Here is a 16721-nt window from a genome sequence, read left to right as displayed (position 1 = left end):
TAACATAATAATAAAAGCTCTAGATTCCCTACTCTCTGATATTTGGAAGACTAAAAATGAAGGGCAGCTTCGGAGTCAGTAGCTCACATCTGTACTCCTAGAGTCTCAGGAGGCTGAGATCTAAGAATCAAAAGTTCAAAGCCAGCCCATGCAGGAAAGTCTGTGAAACTCTTATGTCCAATTAAGTACTAAAAAATATTAAAAAATGAAAAAGCCAGAAGTAGAGCTGGGGCTCAGAGAGGAGAGCACTAGCCTTGAGCACAAAAGTTGGTGGTGCAGGAAGAAAGAAAGACTGAATGAGTTAAAAAATAAGGAAGACTGGTACAGGAAGAAAAGAAAAAAGAGAAGAAAAGAAAGAAGGAAGGAAAGGAAGGAAGACTGGTACAGGAAGAAAAAGTTCAAACCTAAGACTGTTACAGAACGAAAAAGGAAAGAAAGAAAGAAAAAGAAGGAAGGAAAGAAGGGGAGAAAGAAAAAGAGAAAGGAAAGAAAGAAAAAGAGGGAGGGAGGGCAGAGAGGAAAAAAAGAAAAAGAAAAAAGAGAAAACCCAAGAAAGAAAATGGAGAAAGGGGAAAAAAGAAGGAAAGAAAAAAAGGGAAAATGTTTCTGTGGATCATTAAACTATTTTCCACCTGTAAAGTAATTTGATTTTTAATTTGGACTTTATTGACTAAGCAAGGAAATGTTTTAAAGATAACATCGTAAATGTTTCCTTCTAGGCTATATGGACAAGTAGTCTGTCCTTTAGAAGCTTATGGTTATAAGGATGTCTTAACTATTCAGTGTATAAATTTCAACCATTCACAAAGCAATTCATTTCTAATTGCTGCAGATGGTCACAATCAATAAACTAGTGTATTTCCTAGCTGTTTCATAATTATGATCCTTCAATTGTGTTTTAGTGTATTGCTGAGGCAATCCAAACTCTAATGTCTACATTCTTTAAGCACTCCTTTACAATGTGTTATTGGTCTGCTGTTGAATCTCTAGCTTCCTTAAAGGCGTTTAAAAATGTCTTTGCTACAACCAACATTTTGTGACTAAGTAATCTACACGTGTGACATCTTGTTCACCAATATCCACACTCTTCTCTCTGTTGAGCATTCAAATATGGTTCAAGTTAGTTTTAATTCATGACGTCCTTTTGACCTGTACCTCTTGAGGCAATTTTTTTTAAAAAAACAACCTTGTTGAGATCAAGAAAATGTTCATTTCATTTGCAGGGTTGAGAAGTATATGCTTCTCAATAAGTTTGGCATGATATGTTTCCTATTATTTTTAGCCTTGAGATTTGAGAAAGTAAACTACCAATTTGCTGTTCTTTAGAGAAATGTCAAACAATTTTAGTAACAACTAGACATAAAGAACTTTGGCTATAAAAATGATAATAATGATTATATTATGTAGTCAGAGACCAAATTTTTGCAGTAAACCTTCACTAATAATTTATCACTGGAATCAATTTTAGTGAAGCAGGAAGAAAGATCACCATTTCCTATAAATGGAAAAATGTATTTACTGTACCTGGCCTATGAGGAAGGAAGGAGAAAGTAGATTTTATTGAAAAATTCTTTAGCTTTTTACAACTGACATTTAGACATAAATGAAATAATTTCCCATAAGTTCAAGAAAAGAAATACCTTGTGATGTCATTGATGTTACTTCTTAGTCAATCTCTAGACTTCACACATTCTGACTTCCCATACCAAAAATAAATAAGCAACCACAAAAACAAATTGTTCATCCGGGTGCTGGTGACTCATTCCTGTAATCCTAGCTTCTCTGGAGGCTGAAATCTGAGGATCTCTATTCAAAGCCAGTCCAGGTAAGAAAATCATGAGACACTTATGTCCAGAAAGCCAGAAGTAGAGCTGTGACTCAAAGTGGTTAGCAATAGCTTAGAGCAAAAGAGCTTGGGTACAGCACCCAGGCCCTCAGTACATGCCCCACCACTGACGAAAAAAAAATCTTCTTAACCATATTATACAATGTTATTATATCCTAATGTATGTATTCCATTTTAAGCTGACTTGCATTAGCCAAATATAAGATATACATCATTGACTCATATTTGTATATACACTTGATTATTTCATATCCCACTCCCACTAGAAAATATACATAGGCATTTACATTTAGAGAATGCCAAATCTTATCAATTCTAATGATCTCTGCAGATGAATGGACACAAGCATCATCAAAATGCTACAAGACAAAAGCCCAGAAATTGTACATGACTGTTCACATACTTCCCCTTATTCATTTCATGCAGTACCTTAGCAAGTGAAATCTACATATTGAAAACACAACCACATCTTTTTTTCAACTCTTACTGGACTACTACTTAGACTGAATAAATAGCTTTTTAAACAAATTTACTGTCAAGGTGATATACAGAGGGATTATAATTACATATATATATATATATGTATATGTATATATGAGGTAATGAATATATTTCTTTTCAAACTTGTTACATCCTCATTTTTCTCCCACTTTCCCTCCCCCCATAAATAGCTTTTTGATAACAGTTCATTTTTGTATGTGGGAATACTGAATTATTATTTACAATTATTCATGAAGGAAAAGTATCAGAGAGATTACAAAGAAAAAAGATTTTTAAAAATTTAGTTTTACCAGACATTGAGAGATAAAGAACATGGTGGTCACATAAACCTGGTTTTGGAGATTGGATATTTATATATGCCATGTATCTCTGCAGAAGATTGCTTTTTGTATGAAGATTCATAGTGTAAAATATACTATGAAGTATTTTTGTTAAGTTTTTGCTATTTGGTACTCTGTAACCTCTTTACCACACAGTTTTTCATTTTTCTTTGTTTTTTTTTTGCCATTGTCATCTTTACTATGTGTAATTATATGTTACTTAGAATTTTACTTTTAGATATACAATATAATCACAACTTCTATAATAAATTCATAGGTATCAAAAATTTCTCACAAATATTTGTAAAACTTTTGAAGCTCATATCTCTTCACAATCATCTTTGCCCTTAGCATTGATTTCTGATGATTTAGTTTTTGAAGGACTTGCATGTGATTTTTCTCACAATTTTGTGTTAAATATCTGCTTTTTGCTAAGTGTCTCGTCTTCTTTCACACTGCTACTATACCACTCCTTCTTTGTAAGAAAAAAAAAATCCCATGTCACATGTATTATGTGTGCAGCAAACTTTTCTGAATAATTGCAGCCACAGAGAAAGATGGTAAAGCAAAAGGATATATATTGGAGTAGCAAAAATATGATATTAAATAATAATTGTTCTTTTAAATCTATCATCAGCTTCATCACCAAGAATTTATTCACTCTTATTATAATCAAAAATTATCTTCGACAATTCTTTTTCTCTTCCATTAACCAACCCCTCCTTCATATAATATATATATGTTATATATCCTAACTTGTTCTCATTCTAAGAGATTGCTTTTCTCTCAAGTTTCTATTCTCAACTCTAGGCTGAGTTTTACATACATCTGGATCCTCAATTCTCAACAGAATCACAAGATTTTAATTACCAAGATCCATTGTGTGTGTGTGTGTGTGTGTGTGTGTGTGTTGGTGTGTGTGTGTGTGTGCGCGCGCGCGTGCATTTGATTAATTGAGAACGGATTCTTACAGACTTTCCTGCCCAGGCTAACTCAGAACCATGATCTTCAGATCTGAGCCTCCTAAGTAGCTATGATTGTAGGAATGACAGACTGGCTCCTGGCTCCAAGATCCACTTTCCTTAGAACTTTTCAGGTCCTTCATTACCTAGCTCCTTTCCTTAACTTTGAAGGTTGGGCATAAAGGCTACTGCAATGAAAAAATGTGTCCATTATTAGTGCTTGACTGCTCACATATCAGTATTACCACCCTTTTCTAGGTAAGAGCATCTGTTTCTTATGACTGAATGATAATTCCTCTGGTAATAGTCTGACCTTAACCTGAACTTAAAGGTACTATGAATATGAATACTATCCTGTGGAGATAATTTTAGACTATAAAATCTTGGAAGCTTACTGTTATCCACTGTGTTTGAGACATTTTGTAGCCTGTAAGTTAAGAAATTTCATAAGGCTCTACCTTTGCTGCAAGATACAGGAAAACTCTAACTTCTGAGATCAGTTCTAGAAATACACTACATAACTCTTAAGTTTGCTTATTCTCCAATGTGAAAGTGTGTGTTTTAAGCTTGCCAAAATACCTTAAATAACAATAATAGGCTATAAAATGTGGAATTGCTTTGAAACATGGCACATTTATGATAAGTTTACCAACCACACTAACATTTGCCTAGTCCTTCTCATGTATCATTAATTTTCCTCCTACTGGATAATTCTCATCACAACTCAAATAAGCTGTCATTTTTTCAGTTAAATAACAAAATCTCACTTCCTTTATTTCTCTGTTCCCTTTATTGTAAATACCTAGGATAAATTGTCTGAGCTGACATTTACTCTTTAATACAATTCTAACATTTCATCCCTCCTCATTACCATAACATTCTTGAATTTGTTCTGAAGATTCTATGTGTTCCATCTTGCTAAATATAGTGCACATTCTCATCCATCCACACCTCCATGCTTTTGTAGTACAATTTGTCTCAAGTGATTACTCCTTCTTGGACTTACTTGACTAGTCTTTCATTGATTTTGAAATATTCCACATTCCTGGTCACATTCCTAACTCAATTATCACTTTAGTTTCTCTAATCCTTATTTTCATCCTTCTCTCCTTTCACTACAAGTCAACAGGTCTTTGTATTTAGATTTCTGTATCCACATTTACTTTTTTGACATATCATACCTTTCCAGAGTCCCCTGTGGCTATCATTTCTCTAATCCATTTCAAGTACCATTTTATAAAGTGTAAGAAAATGCCATAATTTTACTTATACATTCACAAGGAAACCAACACGATGAAGTTGGTTTTATATTGTTTCAGATATTACAGGGAAGAAAATTTTAATTCAATATGATGACATTTATTCTAACTATACAATGGTATTCCTATGACAATCAGCTTCTTGCTAGCAAGAGTGTCTAGAAAGGGGACTAACACCCTGAATGACTGTAAGCAAAGTGACCAGAAGACAATTTACCAATAACTTTTCCAAGTTCTTTAAGTAGGAATAGATCATATCTATAAGTAAGAACACATTGAAAACAGAATCTGATGGGAGTATGGAATGTTAGAATGCAGCAAAGTTCTCAAAGAGTGCCCTTGGGATCAGTACTACACACAGTAAACTATTGTGCAGGATTGAGCAAAAGGGAAAAGTCAATCTGGGATGCAAATCCAAAGGCATTCTTAATTAGATTATCACAAGAATAATTCTAGGGGTAAAACAACCTGAGTGGCTGGGATTTATATGGTACGTCATTGGACATAGGTACCAGGGAAGGACATAACTCTTTGTTGGTGAGGCAAGGCTTGACATACCACCAATAGATGAGGTAAAATATTTTGTTGAAGAAGGATCTGTCCTTTATTAGTGTCCAGAGTAACATGTACACCCCAATATAAGGACAAGGTCTCATTTTACATGTAACTATTTTAATAAAGTATGTTCTAGTTCAAGATAAATTATGATGCTTTTCAAACTAATCATGCAGCATTGTATACGCTTAAAGTAGACTCAGTCCGTAAGAAAATAAATTATACTTTACTAGTTACGTCAATCATTGCTTTGCAGAAATAATTTTTTATAATACTGTCACAAATCTACATGATAATCCCTAGTGCCAGATTTTACTTTTGACTAGCTGAAAAGCTGTAATATTCATAGATTCACATGAAGCCAGATGGCTTCCCACTGAATATGCATTTGAATGATTTCTGTACATTATTTATTCTAAGAAGTTCACAAAATATACTATCATCATAGCACAGACTTCCAATAAGTTTGTTTAAGAAAGAAATGAAGGAATAGCAGGTGTCCAATACTAACTATATTTTACATTGAACCTTGATTCTATGTGTATTTGAGAATTACATCAAAATCAATATAAGTTTTTATTCATCTGAAATAACCAGAATCTGAAATAAGGAGATATATATGAAAAAACAGAATTTAATTTTGTAGACATGCTGTTTAACATGACTTACTAAACCTTTTACTAAATTTGATAAATACCAATTAAAGCCAATCACCAGTGGCTCACGCCTGTAATCCTAGCTACTCAGGAGGTTGAGAACAAAGGATCAAGGTTCAATGCCAGCTGGGTAGAAAAGTCTCCAATTAACTACCAGAAAAACGGAAGTGGTGCTGTGACACAAGTGGTAGAACGCTCGCCTTAAGCTGAAAAGGTGAGGGACAGCGTCCAGACCTGGGTTCAAGCCCCATGACTGACAAAAATAAATAAATAAAATTTTATTTTCTTGGATATCAAAAAAGTCAAATATACAATGCTTAAAATACTTGCCATTTTTAAATTAAAGTAATTAATATTCCTTGTATAATATACATATATATGCATGTCCCTTCTTAAAATTAAAAAACAAAATTAAGATTTAAAAACTTATTTCATATAAGAGGAAAGAAGACAGAAAACACATTTCTTCCTCTCTCGCTCCTTCCTCCTTCCTTTCCCGTGTGTGTGTGTGTGTGTGTGTGTGTGTGTGTGTGTGTGTGTGTGTGTGTGTGTGTGTGTGTGTGTGTGTGTGTGTGTGTGTGTCTGTGTGTATGTGTCTGGTGTGTAATGGAAGTCATAGACTCAGTGACTCAATATGAGGCTGCCAAATGACAAAACTCAATCTTGACTTTGGTGGATGACAAGGAATAGAGAAGCAAAAACAAAACCATGAAGAATTGTTGTCTCTCCACAGATCATTTTCAAGAAAAACATGATGGCATTTATCAAGATGCATTTTACTCATAACCTGACTTATGCACTTATAAACTTTTTGTACAAATATTAAATAATGAAATCTAAAGTAAGCAGGAAAGTGGTGGAGCATGTCCCAGCTTTTCTTATTAATAACCTTACATGTTACTTTGCAGAACTGAATCAAAATAAAATGGGATAACTGGAAAATAGAAACTTCAAACTTAATGTAGCACAGATATTAAATTCAAGGTTGTATACCTTGAAACTGAAAAAAGATCAGATTTCAAAACTTTAGTTTTTAATCTTATGCTTTATTTTCTGTTTAAAACATATATTTAGAAGTGAATAGGGACTGTGTGTATTTATAAAAGTTTATCATTAATTATAAAATAAAACTTTAATATACAAGTAGATTTCTTAATTATACAAAAATGGCAGCATGCATATTAATTTATGAACCTGATTTAAAGGACTAAAAGAATGCACTTAGGAAGATAGCATCAAGAATAACCAAACTTTTTACCAAAATGCACATTTCATAGGTCACAATCAGATAGTAGCTAAAACAAAACAATCTTTAAAGTTTTTAGTGAATGCAAACAAAATACAATATTGTAATATTGAATAGAGCTCAATAAGGGCAAAGCATAAAAACTGGACAGCACTTTAACTCTGATTACTATAATCTGTATATCAAAAGTCAGATAAACAAAATGTAATGGACCACGCAACTCTGAAATGGCTTGATAGAAGTTATTAAAAATGTCCAAAACTGAGAGAAAGAAAAGTTTCCAAACAGATGAGCGTATGCTGTGTGTAGTAGAAGTCAAATTCAATTATGGAAAAAATCAATTATGATAGTAAAAAATGTTAAAATAATATTTGAGGATTTTCTAAAATTACTCTGAGTAGTCACAACCAATAAATTTCATATTCTTTTTCATCATTTCCAAGAAAAGTTTTCTTCCTTTGGTCATTCTTTCATGATAGTGAGGTAAATACCGCAATGAACACTAGATTTCAGATATAATCTCAGTAGTATTGCCATAACAACAACAAAAAATCTTATATTCCTCTTTATTTTGGTTGTAATGATGATTGAACTCAGGGCCCTGCAATTGCAAGTCAGGCATCCTACTACTTGAGCCATGGCTCCATCCCTTTATATTTTTCTTCATAAAATAACACCTCTGTTTAAACCAGTCACTTTATTGTGTACCACGAATTTACATATAGTTTGCATGTACCCTTAACAACACTAACACATACTACTTTCCAGACCTTTCTTTCCTCTAATAATTATGATTCTTTTATTTTTTTCTGTAAGAACTTTGTCTTTTCTTGCTCATATTTTACACCATTGCTGCCATTTTATGTATAGTTCTCAGTCATTTTATATTTATAACTTTGCCTAACTTAGCCTCATCAATTTTTAGCCTAAAAAAAGATTCAAGATGAAATTTAAATTACTTTAGTCCCATCAGCTTTGTTTAATTTGTTTTACTGTGTAGAGCAATAATAGAGATTTTAATGAACATCATCTTAATAATTTCTCTGAATCCTCTGAAGTGATCTAATGATCTAAATTGTGTCCAAGCTTTCAATTTATCATATGCTACAGATTAAGTAGCTTGTTTTTTTAACCTCTGATGAAGATTTTTAAAACTGCAGAACCAAGGCCTACTTAAGCATATTCCATGTTCAAAACTCTTTCTAAAGATAGCTAAATGTAATCTTTCTTCCTCTTAACTTACATAGTATGTATATTCTCTAAATCAATCATTTGACCTTCAGAAAAAATTACTTTATACAGTTAGTTAGATCATCAAATGTCAAAATGGGTTGTAAAGTCTGTAAGGAAGGTCTCTGTAGAGCTGCACACAACTTGCTTGCTTTAAGTGTACAAATGCTGTACACAAATAATTTTTCCTCAAGCTTTACTTCATTTATTTCTAACACCTACCCTCCAGCACAGTTTGAGTTAGTTGGTCATGAATAAGTTCCTGTGATTGTAATGCTTAAGTTACCTGAAATTCCTGATTTTAAATTATTGCTTGATCATTAAATATATTTTATAAATAAGTAATTTCAGTAGCTTCAAACTTCATAATGAATTCAAGAGATAGTAAAATTTTAGGATGAATATAAAGATAATAAAACAATAAAAATTGTTTGGAATTTCAAAATAGCACAATGATTAGTCTTCAGAATTTGGAATGGCTTCATCTGTATTCATTTAACCTCTTTCTCAGACCTTACTAATATTTCTTACTGAAGGGAATGATTCCATTCACTTCAGTTGGTTTGATCTAATTCAATTTGTTTCAATACAGTTCAATTCAAGTTATTCCAAAACAATTAAATTTATATCAATATCTGCCGGGTACTGTGCTAGGCTGTTTTGAATGCAAAGATCCCAACTTTCAAATAACTCATAAGCCTAGCAGGGGAACTAAAAGCATTAATTCTATCTTGTAATAAGTACTTTAATAGAAGTGTTAGATTCATAGAAACTTAGAGAAGTTCTTGTGAGTATTTTAATTTCTTATTTGTTCAATATTAATGAATACTAGGTATATAATATATGTACATATGATGGATGTATCTATATGTATGTATAATACACACATACACATATAACTCATTACATACCTGTCAAATACTAATATGACTATCATCCAGAAGTGGTTACTAAAAGCCCCCTTGTGTAACATTATATGATGTAACTGTCCAAACATTCTAGAATACATTAGTCCCATTTAATAGTTTAGAGAAGTGAGGCCTCTTCAGAATGCACAATCAACTACTGTGGTTAATTAATAAATTGTTATACAGCTACCTGAAATGGATGCCTGGACACAACAGTCTCTGCAAAAAGAATCCAGTAGTCTCTGTAACTCAACGGATCATGACTTCCTACTGATTCACACAGCCAGATGGAATGACTCATTAATGAGCTTATGGGTAAAAATTTACTTTTTCTGCCCTATTAGTGTTATGATAACTGCACTCCTTTTAGTTTTTATTTAGGATATTCAAGTTGATAATGTGTGAAATTTCCAGCCTATTCCCAGCAAAAGTATAAATTGGAGAGAAACTGAGTAATTGTGTTATTGTCAGTTCTTGTTGGTACAGTGCTGAGCTGAACAATATGAACAGATCAGAACCTTTGAACACTAGTGAATCATGGAAGCCATTTCTGCCACTGATATAGGTTGATGAGAAAGGTCAAATATAAGCCCATGCCATTTTGCTACTGAGAATATTTCACAGAAGATGTAAAAAATAAATTTTGACTGTATTTGAGCATACTGCTTAGGCTGATTCTACTGGGGGAGACCAAACAAAGGACTGAGCAGAAGTAAATACTCAAGATTGTGCATAATACCAAAACACGGCATGTTAATAATATTCTTGTTCCAGATTCTAGAATTTGAAAGTTTTAGGCATGGGATTTCTCAATGTTAGAATTTCCATGACTGATATTTTTCAATTTTTAGGGACCGTGGACACTTCCACAGACCTCGCAACTCACACCTGAAGCACCAGGAAAATAATCACATAATCGACAAGGACAGTGCCCCCACAAAATCACTTCATCTAATAGCTACATCATAGCTACATGTCTGTGGATTTTTTTAAACAACCCCATTATGTAGTCCTGGCTTTTGAAATTGGAAATCATTTGTTCTTCCTACATCAAATTATTTTTTTTCCATTTTGTGGGACAGTCTTGGATGATTATTTTATAATTGAAAAAGAAAAGTAGCTTCACAAAAGTAGGAGTAATTAATTATCTTTCTATTCTCTACCTGTTTATTTATTTGTTCTATATATGAGAAACCTCAGGCATGGAAATGTTATTTGTTGAAAGCAATACTTATTTACGGAATGATAATTACAGAGTAGTCTTTTTATTTTTTTTTTCCTGCAGCAAGTCAACTATTAGGAGGGAAGAAGGAGAACTGAAAGAAGGATGGAACTGGAATAAGTCATAGAATTTATCTTATCCTAAATGTTAAATGACTCTGAGACTTTTTTTCCCTGATTATAACCCAGGTTTCATTCAATTCAGATTCTGCTACCAATAATCTATTCCTCTATCATTGGACAAATGCTATACTGAAATTGACTGTTTACTGACTATTCTTGACCCTCTTGAGAGAGCTGTAGTAATTGGTACAATACATGCTTATTAAGTAGATAAATGAATAAAGCATTTAGTGATCTGATAGTTGAAATAAGTCCCATTCTCAATTGTTTTCATTATAATATGTTCTCAAATCCTACTTATTTTTGAGAGTTGATCTGAATATGACCTTAGTAATGTTCATATTCATACTGGAAATTTATAGTTTTATCAACACACAACAAATTTATATGCTCTGCTTGAAAATACTTTTTGTCAACTAGGAATTTTATATATATGCTTATTTAAATGCAGAAAGTTTTTAAAATAATAATCAAACAATAACTTCAATAGTTTTATACCCTTTAGGAAGCAACCATTTTTTCTTGTAAACGCTTTGTTTCAATATAAATCATTTAACACTTATTGAAGATAAAAAAATTATTTCTAAATATGAACTGATTAATAATTTGTTTCTTATGTTTAAGGCAATGATTATCTTAGTCATCCATTAACCTAGGTATTCTAGTATTTGGTAATATATTAGTATGAAAGACAATATGATCATAGATTTAAGTACAATTTGAATTATATCATAAATGTGATGAGAAATTTTTGAGGCACAACAATTGGATTTCATGGAATACATGTTCTTCATAATTTTTCTGAAGGAGCCATAAAGGTAGACAAAGTGTCAAGGTTATTTTTTGTCTTCCCATCTTGAAAACATCCTTTTAAATATTCATGAAGAAACCAGTATAAACTATAAATAGCAAATGCCTACGGGTAAGGTGAGATAAATAAATCATATGAACTCAAAAATAAAGGATTTCAGTAATAGGCTCACTGAATAAGTACTAGAACATATTTATTTCTGTGCAAAATGGGCTGATAAATAAGTTGAAAATATGGATGCATTAGGGCTGGGCGGACAATTTAGTAGAACATGAACTTTAGTCAAAATATGATCACTGGCGAAATAAAGTATTAACTAAATCCCCACTGACATTTTTGAATAAAATAAAAAGCAAGTGTAAAAAAACCTACAACTAATCATACATTCCTATGTTGCCTTATATATTACTTTCCTTGAAAAGCTCAAATTGTCTCACTAAGAAATTATAGTTTTGAAAGCCTCATTTATTTCATATTTTTCTTATTTTTTAAAACAACAGATGTTTTTGTTATACTAGTTGTACATTTTTATAGAAAAATAGAGCAACAAATACAATTCCCTCTATACCACCTCACCTTTACACTTTTCCCTTATTACTAACATTTCATGTGATTGCAGAGCATCAGTTACCATTACACTAAAGTCCATGGTTCATATCAGTGACGCATAGTTCTATGCTTTTGCCAAATGTTCTGCTTCACTAGAATATTACGATACTTTCCCTGTCTGGAAACTCCCTTATGCTCCACCTATTCACCCACCCTACAGTCTCTCCTCTCTAACCATGCCAACAACTGATTTTTTGTTGCTGGTGGTGGTAGTAGCTATGGGGCTTGAACTCAGGGCCTGGGCACTGTCTCTAAGCTCTTTCACTCAAGGCTAGTGATCTACCACGTTAAACTACAACTCCACTTTTGGTTTTCTCGTAGTTAATTGGAGATAAGAGTCTCATGGAGTTTCCTTCCTGGGCTGGATTTGAAGCGTGATCCTCAGTTCTTAGCCTCCTCAGTAGCTAGAATTACAGACATGAGCCACCAGCTCCCAGCCCAACCACTGATCTTTACACTTCTCCCAACCACTAATGTTTACACTTCTCTGTGGTTGGGCCAGTTCCAGAATGTCAGTCTTGAGATTGCACACTGTGTAGCTGTGCCAGTCTGGCTTCATTCATTTAGCAATGTGCATATAATATTCCTGTGGGATCTTTCATTATGTATTATCTCTTTTATCACTGAATAATCATCCATTTTCTGTACACACCACTTTGTCTTTGAATCTCTTATGTCTAGACATCTCATTTTCCCCCATGTTTTCTAAATTATTTTTTTAATTATAAGAACTATACATTTGAAGTCAAACCATCTATTGACCCAAGGTTTTTCTCAGGACAGAGCTGTTGAGAATGTGAAACAGTTTTCTTTCTCTTTATTCTATTTCTCTTCCATGAAATTCAAAGGCTAAAAGTTGTCTGGCAAGGAGGCATATCCTTCTTAGAAGCAGTCTCAAAGTAATGCTTCTTAAAACATACAAAATATAGCTTCTATATTAGAATTATCAGTGATGTCAGTTAAAATTCAGATTACTGGACTTGATCTTCTGAATCAGAATTTCTAGGAATAGAACTCAGTTTAGTATTGGTTGAGTTTATTTTCCTACCTTCCCTCTTTCCCTTCCTTCCTTCCCTTCCTTCCTTCCTTCCTTCTTTCCTTCCTTCCTTCTTCTTTCCTTCCTTCCTTCCTTCCTTCCTTCCTTCCTTCCTTCCTTCCTTCCTTCCTTCCTTCCTTCCTTCCTTCCTTCCTTCCTTCCTTCCTTCCTTCCTTCTTTCTGCAAAGCCCTCATGTGGTATTGTTTCACTAAAGTTTGAAAAGATGGCCAGGTTTGCACCTACATTTTGTTTTTGATACCCCATGATGTAACATACTTTCTGAACTTCTGAAAGTGCCAAAGTTACAAAACTGGCAAGAGGATAAAATATGGGCAAGCAAAAATTTTTTAATCTAATCTTTTACAGGACAATATTGAGTAGTGTGGAAAATATTTCTATGTTCCGTCCCTCCAGCATACTTTGAGAAAGAAAAGAAAGATTTTTGTCTCATATCATTTACTTTCTATTATAGTTTTTTTTTTTCATTCTCCCAAAACTGGCTAGAATAACCCCACTTCTCTCATCCCATTACCTAGACTTGAATTCTTTGAAGAGGCTCATAGAGATTGTTCAATTAGAACTCGGGAATTGTAGTATGAGAATGGTTAATATTGCAAGTAATTATTGACATTATCACTATTGGTATTTTGCTGTGTTGCTATCTTCTCTTTTCATTTATTTCAGTAGTGTTTATTGCTTTAGGGCATGGGAGAATTCAACTGAGTTGCTGACTAGATTTTCAAACTGTTAGCAGAAAAAGTAGTTTTCAAAGGGGCAAAGCTTTCATTTGTTAGGTCAAGCCTTTTGCAGAAAATAAAGGTATTTTTGAAAAATCAAAAGAAAAAACCTTAAGTAGTGCATCAAATTTGGGACCCAGGCAAGAAATTAGAAATAATGTTAACAAAAACTGACTTTCCCTTCATAAATGTGGACATAAACATACTCAGGAACACACACACACACACACACACACACACACACACACACACACACACACACCCTTCACATAATGCATACATATAGTCACACACATACACATTAATAGAATATCTGAAATGATAGAGATGGGAATAAAACTAATCAAGAAAGTCTGGTGTCGGTGGCTCACACCTGTAATCCTAGCTACTCAGGAGGCTGAGATATGAGGATCACAGTTCAAAGCCAGCCCAGACAGGAAAGTCCATAAGTCTCTTATCTCCAATAAACCACTCAGAAAACCGGAAGTGCTGCTGTGGATCAAGTGGTAGAGCACTTGCCTTGATCTGAAGAGCTGAGGGATAGTGCCCAGGCCCAGAGTTCAAGCCCCAAACCGCCAAAAAACAAACAAACAAACAAATTTGGCTATTCTCAGGAGGCTGACAGCCCTGTTCCTATGCCTAGATAGACAAAGTAATGTGCGTCTCTCACCTCAGGTATGCAGAAAGGGCAAACAGGAGTACTGCAGTTATAGCTGGCCTACTCAAAACCATAAGGCATTATTTTATGCACCAAACATATAAGCAAACAAAAATGGGCTGGAGGGAGGTGTGGCTAAGTGATAGAACACCCACATAGCAAGCATCAAGCCCTGAATTCTAACTTAAACACCACAAATAGATAAAATAAAAATAAATAGAAAGTCTTGACAGATATGCACCAATAAGAAGAGACAAGGAAATAAGTGTAGCCAAGCAAAGACAGAGATGTCTATGATGTCAAATAGCTATTTTTTTTCCAGCTATAGCTTACCATCATGGAAGACAACTGGTATGAAATTGGATCTCTTTTGTTGAGAAGGGATCAGAAATCTTGGAATGTGTCTTGTTTTTAATTTAAAAAGTTATTAAAATATTGAAATTGTAGTAAGTACAAAATCCATACTTATTTACATTAAAGGTATGTCTTCTGGAAGTGAATATCAAGATTGAAATCTATACCTCCTAGAAATAATAGAATATTTAGAAAGAATGTGCAACTAAGTATCTGATAATTTCTTTGTTGCTTTTTTTCATTTATTGTACATCATATACATGTTCACTTATGTCAAGCCACTCTAGATTTTCTCATTTTTAACATGAGAGTAATCTCAACCTTACAAAAGGGAATGAGATAATCAAGACAAACAGATGTAAAGCTCTGAGGCTAATGTCTAGAATATGGCAAAATTCAATCTTTTTGATCCTCAATGTTTTTATTAATATTGTTTTCTAAGTTGCCATTTGTAAAACCTAATATTTAGGTTCTTATTTATGAATCTTATGGTCAGAAAAATCACCTAGGATAATCATAGATTTTTTTTTTACAACATAGACTATATATCATTAAGAATTTGTTGCTACAAGTAATAGTTTTATAGCTCTTACACGGGCAAATGTTTTTACTCATCCCTTTAGTTATACACTATATGATATGGGTTTCTGGCATTTATTTGTATAGACAGATTCTATAAGCACTCACTCTTTTGCAAATGCTTTTATTTTAGCTGAGGAAAAAAGTTCCTGAAAGAAAATATAAATAGTTTCAACAGCTTTTAGAGAAGCTTGCGTATCTCTACATGATCTATTAAACAAAGGCCCATGAAAATACATCTGGGTAGGTAATCAATTGATGGAAGTAAATCATTTTATTGAAACAGTGCTAGTTATTTTTTATGCAGCTCTTTACATCAGACTGATGAGGTTCCTTTATGTGCTCACCCTTGAAAGCAGGACTATTCTGTTCTTTGTTATTGTTGCATGACATTCCATTTGGTAGTTGGCTTATTTTTAGCCAGACTATCAAAGTATTTTTCAACTAGTCTGTTACAGTACTTGAAGTTGGAATCTTGTAAAGTGAAGAACTGCATGGGGGAAAGGAAAAATCTACAAATGGGAAATTACAAATCTAGACCAACCCAAACTTGCACTGGTAATTATTCTTACTTCCTTAAATGTTGTTTGCTTTACTTGTAGTGAAAAAATAACTAATAATTCACTGTGTATGAAATTTAAGAAATATTGTAGAGCTTATCTGAACCCAATTTTCTCTGAAAGATTTTTACAACATATACTATATCATACAAAATATTGTTTTAATTCCTTGGCAAAGTGTTATAGAAAAACTTGGAGTACTGCTGAATATAGAGATTTTAGAATTGAATCTTAAGTATCTATCTAGCATTTACAACCTAAAACACTGTCTAGCAATTAGAGATTGCTGTAATTAAAATACAATAAAATCAAATGAAATAAGTCAAATATATTCTTCTATGTAAATATATTTTACAATGTCAAATGGGTTCTTAATTACTACAATTCATATGATTGCATTTTAAAGATAAACATCTGTATTTAAACCCACAATCAGTAATTTAAATTAAGTATTGTAGAATCTGGAATAAAAAACAGTTTTGATTACTTGAATGTTGTTATCTATGTCTACATTTTACATAATACAACTCTGAATCAATTCCATTTGTT

At 33.0% G+C, this 16721-nt stretch overlaps 1 protein-coding gene across 1 annotated transcript in view; it reads left to right on the top strand.

The window, feature by feature from the left end:
• The first annotated feature begins 16130 nt into the window (after nt 1-16130).
• Nucleotides 16131-16721, top strand: part of LOC122109216 (serine/threonine-protein kinase TNNI3K) — a 276701-nt gene continuing 276110 nt past the window's right edge. Inside the window, exon 1 of the mRNA XM_042681475.1 lies at nt 16131-16170. Within this exon, the coding sequence (XP_042537409.1) occupies nt 16131-16170 (40 nt within the window). The remainder of the gene's footprint in view (nt 16171-16721) is intronic.

The sequence above is a fragment of the Dipodomys spectabilis genome, unplaced genomic scaffold, assembly GCF_019054845.1.
Source record: "Dipodomys spectabilis isolate Male_0828 unplaced genomic scaffold, ASM1905484v1 ptg000002l, whole genome shotgun sequence".
In the NCBI taxonomy this organism is placed as follows: domain Eukaryota; kingdom Metazoa; phylum Chordata; class Mammalia; order Rodentia; family Heteromyidae; genus Dipodomys; species Dipodomys spectabilis.
This window is presented reverse-complemented; position numbering and strand designations above follow the sequence as displayed.